Source organism: Conger conger, chromosome 5, assembly GCF_963514075.1.
Source record: "Conger conger chromosome 5, fConCon1.1, whole genome shotgun sequence".
Taxonomy (NCBI): domain Eukaryota; kingdom Metazoa; phylum Chordata; class Actinopteri; order Anguilliformes; family Congridae; genus Conger; species Conger conger.
In genome coordinates this window covers 50,552,596-50,558,469 of record NC_083764.1, presented here as the reverse complement: position 1 = coordinate 50,558,469, position 5,874 = coordinate 50,552,596, and the positions used below count along the sequence as shown (strand labels likewise).

Here is a 5,874-nt window from a genome sequence, read left to right as displayed (position 1 = left end):
CTACGTGCATGACTTCACTTTCTCAGTTCTGCCTCGGGCAGGGTAATCATTGTGGTGAAGACATACTGAATGTGGCTTCAGCAGGTGGTGGCACTGCTTCCTTTCATTTTCAATGGGACATGGGGGGGGGGGGTACATTCTGTACCCTACCTCTATTGCTACCCTAACAGAATAAAACCTCAACTGATTCACAAATCAGTACCTCCATGTTTGGTTGTCAATGTTGTTACTCAACAGTTAGTGTATACGTATATCCTAGTCCTTCTTTAGCTGCATAATATCTGCATCAGGTAATTGTGTGGTACTGCACTTTATATTTGGAAATATAAATAAAATTAGGGAAGTACACCACCTGCTGGTTAATTGTGGTGTTACAATCTACATATAAGGGCTTTTCAAGTTTGGACACTGCATAAATCCACTCACTTTGTGTTCATAAAGATGTGCCAGTACATCCAGCCAACATACATTTTCTTTTTTAATGTATTAAAAAAGAAGAAGGCAAACACCCTTTGTCAAAACTAGATTGAAATGATTTGTGATTTGAAGGGTTACCTGTAACATCCACAAGAAAGGCCAAACAAATATTATTTGTCCTTGTGTCACAAAGGCAAACAGTGACTTATGTCTTGTTCAGTCTATAATATTTTTTATAGCATGGATAATATTTCCCATATATGTGCAAGAGGATACAGTGGCAGACTTGGATTCCATCTGTGAGAGATATTCTTGGAATGTATTATCAGACAAGTAGATGGACATTATGCACCGCAGTAAATGACAGACATTATGATTGATGTACAGAACTATATGAAATGGCTGGAATATAGCTACACTATTATTTACATGTATTATAAGGAAAGTATGATATCAGTTATAACAGTGAAGGTCATCATTTTACTGACCTGATTACAATAGGTGGCTGAGAGTATGTTTTCCACCTTTGTTATTTGACCTGCGTGTTTTTGTTTTCTTTCGTTTTTTATCTTCGAAAAAACTCACGAAAACAAAAGGTTTATACTTCCGGAACGAAAGATGGAGAATTATGTTCACTCGGATCGTTGTACACACGGACATCAACCAGAAAGAACAGGGCGGTATCGAGAGGTGGTACTTGACAGAACTGCTGTCTGTAAAAACTAGATTGTGCTAAATAAATGTTGGCTTGGAGAGTATGAATTTTAATCAAAAGGTAGAACGTATACCCAGAAACTGATAGTGTCATATTAAAAACCCGGGAGAATAATCTAATGAAAATGCAAACATTGTATATTTGTGAAACAGTATGCCACCAACATACCCGTTAAACATGGTGCTTCCTCTAGCATATTTATGAAGTTGCATTGGCGAACTGAACCATTCCTGCTGTCATATCTTCTTACATTGCCGATATATACATGTAATGCGGCTATCTAGCTTGATATACCATTGTTTTGCATAATGCCTGCGTGATAATTGAGTGTTCATGAAGATTGTTTGAACTCGTGCGCAGAGTAAAAACATTAAGCGATTTGAATCTCTTATTCCATCCACTATCTTTGCATAATGCAACATTTTAGCTGGAAAGTGCTACAATGACTGGGTTAGTAAGTTGCAAGCTAATATTAACCTAAAAAAATATACATAAATATAGATGCATCCAGCATTTCTTTATACATTATCCGAATGGATTCCTGCCCTTTGTTAGAATGTCTGATATAGCGTTAGATGAAATAGCAGTGTTATCCGCAATATACTGCGAGAAGGACGAATTTACTTTACTTGAGGAGTCAGGTGAGATGCGTTGTTTTTGCATAGGAACACTGCATAGACTAAAAAAGTTATCAAATAAAACGCGTCGCTCTCTTTACAATGACATGTAATGTTAGCTAGCTCGATTTGGGACAGCATGGATTGCGGTGCCATTTAGAGCTTGCCAAATTATGCGTGTTGTTGTAAGTGCTTAAGTAGCTATCATGGATTATTTCATAGTTATCTCCAATGACGGTAACACGTATAGCCAACAACTCAACATGCTACCTAACGCTGTTGGAGAGACAGCAGATTGCTGTCGAACGAAGAAGTGTTTTCCTACAAACAAATAATGATTTTGCTCTGCCCATGTCACCCAGCCTCCTAACATTAGGCAACTACTACTACTACTACTCCTAGTCCTACTACTACTATTATTATTATTATTATTATTATTATTATTATAAAATTAATTATAAGTAATATTAGTATTATTGATAATGCACTTATGTACCAAAGATGTTTTCAATGTTTTCAACTTGATTTTCTGACAGATGAAAAGGGGATATTATTTCGAATCCAGGTTGCAGTAGAAACCGGGTCTGGGAAGACGAGGCTGAGCCTGGTCTTTAACTTACCACCCGAATACCCCAGCTGCCTCCCAGATGTCTCCGTCAGCTCAGAGCAGCTCACCAGGCAACAGTGCCAGCGCGTGAGGCAGAGTCTGTTAGAGAAATCTTCGGAGCTCCGTTCGGAGCCCATGGTCCACGAGTTGCTCTTGTGGCTGCAGCAGAACATTGCGGACATTGCCTGCATTGAGCAAGCGGGGTCCGTGGATGCCGCGCCGGCTGCAGACGGCGAGCCTTGGATGGCCTTGCTGCTACTGGATCACATGAGGGCGAAAACCAAGTACACGAAAATCATTGAGAAATGGACCTTGGAGCTGGGGCTCACCGGGAGACTCTTCATGGGGAAGCTTATTTTGATCGTTCTGCAGGGAGCAAAGAGAAGCATAAAGGTACCATGCCTGACTGCCCTCATGCTATACATTAAGATTCTCCAATCTTGGTCCTAGAGAGCCACAGGTTCTTTTGAATTTTATTTTTAAATCTTATCAGCCAATTCAGATCCTAGATTCAAGGTGAGGTGAGAACAATAATCTCTGAAATAATCTGATTTAATTAATACAGTAATTGCTAAGTAACATTGAATACCTTTTAGACTCCAAGGCTTCCAGAGTCAGGGTTCCCATGGGATCCCATACATAAAGACAACCTGTGTCACCTGAGAAATTTTCTCCAGTCACTACATTTACATTTGCAAATGTATGATTGTGAGACATGAATTTAAGTAATCTTCTGAAAAGGCTACTGTATTTATGGAAATTAATTCAAACTAAAGTGGCACATTCAGAACTTGCTTTGTAAACAATAGGCCTAAATTCTGCCTCACCAAAGTGCATTGATGATAATAATTTAAATCACTTGGTGTGTTAACTGTGTTTACTAATTTCCATGACAGATTAATATAATTTCACATTGACAGTTTGAGTTTCTCTTTTGCTTGTTGAAAGATCTAGTGCCCACAATAACTTAATTTACTATTCTCTGCCAAAAACACAAATACAATTTGAAGTAATATCAAAGAAATGCATGAACACACTGTTTACATCATTTCCACACATTTAACATAGAGTAAATATAACATATTTAGCTATTGCTACCTCAGTCAGTGCTTTTATTATATCCCTCTGTTTAATGTCTGTCCTATTTCTTAGTGGGTGGAATCTGCAAGATTGGAGTGTAGGAGTTTAATCCCAAAGATAAACGTGTCATTGGCTAATGTGTTGACTCCAAGGCTGAGATATGTACAGATCAATTGACCATTTAAAAAAAAGTTCTGACCCCACTCATGACAGCACAGTACAGGAGAACAACCTGAAATTTTCACCCGGTCAAATGTAAAGAAAAAAAAAAAACTGACAGAAATTTTCTAAAATCTAACCCGACCCTGCATCTGAAATTCAGCATCCCCCCCCCCCCCTCCCCCCCATTGCGGATTATGTAGCATCCTGACACCTTTCACTGGCTTTGAAATGGCTGGGAGTGGTACTGATGTTGGTTTGGTCACCACATGAGAATGTGTTTCAGGGTTACTCTGTTTTTCTCTCTTTAAGGAGTACGTACATCTCCAGAAGACGGTGAAGGTGGACGTGGACTCGGCTGGGAAGAAGTGCAAAGAAAAGATGATGCGTATTCTTAGTGACGCCCCGCTCCCCAAAACCTATAAAGAGTTACGCCCCACCTCTTATTAAGTAGAACTGAACTGAATTCATACTTTGTCCATGGTCATAATCTGATGTCAATGCAGTTGCTTAATGTATAACTAATATATACACATCTACCTCTGCCATATACAGTTGCAGTGTTGAAGCCACCATACAGAAATTTGTCATAAAAAAAAAGAAATACATAATGGCATTTGGCAGACGCTCTTATCCAGAGTGACGTGCAGTTGATCAGACTAAGCAGGAGACAATCCTCCACTGGAGCAATGCAGGTCATGTACCTTACCACTACGCTACAGGCTGCCCTATTCATTTTATTTCTCTTTTTTCCCAGGCTGACATCATTTCAAGTTAAGGAGATTTCATCTGTGGAGGAGCTGAAAAGAGAATTTGAATTAGTTGGACTGCTCGAGCTCTACCAGGAGTTTGTGTGCTCATTGACTTAGTGCAGCTTTCACCACTGACCCTTCACCAAGAAGAGTTCTCCTGGGTTGTCTCTAAACCAGGCATCAACAACGCATGGTCCTCAACAGCCGAGACCTGCTGGATGTCCACCCTGCCGTTACCTGGGAGTCAGATGTGAAGACAGTCTGGCCAGTCGGTAGCAGTAATTACCTGGAAGAAGAGAAAACCAGGGTTGGATTTGGATTTGAGTTGATGATCCCTGGTCTAAATGGTTGAACTTCTTAAACTTATGTCCAGTTACACCTTTAATGCATTGAAATATTTGTCACCCTTCATCAAACATAAATTAAATAATGAATTATTTTTAATAATAAAAATCATTTTTTGAAAATGAAAGACCTTTCTAATTTCTTTGTTTACATAAATTCTTCACCATCCCAGAATCAATACTTTGCAGATATGTATTTTTTGGGTATGGCTGTATGCTGGAATTTTTCCTCCATGCGAATTTGCACCAATATGTAATATAATTTGCGGTCTGTTGTATTCAGAATTTAAAATAGCTGATTACACATACATATAATGATGTCAGCAATAAAAACCTAACTTTTAATTACCATTCTCCATGGGTCAGTCTTACTGATTCTAATCACATAATATTGTGCACCTGTTGCCAGCATTAGGGAAACCCTTTTAATTGCGTGAAGTATGAACCGAGGTCAGGGGAAATAGAAGGCACCGCTTTAAATCGTGAGCTTTTCTGATTTATGTACTTCAGTGCATGGATAGAAATGGTATCCAAATGCACTGTGAAATGTGCCAGCTGCAGGCATTTCCACACGGACTAACGCTTGGCAGCCTATCAAGTGTAGTCACCGGCGCGGAGACAAATCGCCTGTAGCGTTTTACTCCAAACGATCTATTTGCATGTCAAAGGACAGAACCGTTTTCATGCCATTCGAGAACAAGCTTACTTGCCCCTGTTGTTACTCTTTTACACCGTTATCACCCGCATAGTCTTACTGCGTTGGCCTTGCGTACCTCCACATTAAGCCAACATAGAGACTCCATTATACTTCATGCGCCGTTTGCTAAATGTACATTTCTGTAGTCGCTTCACGCAGGAACTATGTGAACGAGGTCGTTTGAATGTTAGACTAGGATCTGTCATTTTATCAATCTCCTTGAAAGACGACGCTTATTGTTAGCTAGACGTGCGCTATAATTTTACAGGTTTGTCTCGATTATAGCTGCTTTCTTGTGCTGTACCAGACTCACGCTTTAATTCATCCTGCATAAATAACGGATAGCGGCTTCTAAAGTGGCCATTGATGCAATCGCTCACTGTAAATGGCCTTTTCTTCTGATATAGCATAATAAGCACAATGTGAACATATGATTTGTATTCTTCATACCATGCATAGCTATTTCTGACATAATATGGCTTAAAA

At 39.4% G+C, this 5,874-nt stretch overlaps 1 protein-coding gene across 1 annotated transcript; it reads left to right on the top strand.

Moving 5' to 3' along the window:
• The first annotated feature begins 1,592 nt into the window (after positions 1-1,592).
• rwdd3 (RWD domain containing 3) lies at positions 1,593-4,819 on the top strand. The gene is made up of 4 exons (XM_061243714.1): positions 1,593-1,773; positions 2,286-2,749; positions 3,908-4,023; positions 4,353-4,819. The coding sequence occupies exons 1-4, from the start codon at positions 1,689-1,691 to the stop codon at positions 4,462-4,464; spliced, it is 777 nt and encodes a 258-aa protein (XP_061099698.1). The 5' UTR covers positions 1,593-1,688; the 3' UTR covers positions 4,465-4,819.
• Positions 4,820-5,874: the final 1,055 nt, after the last annotated feature.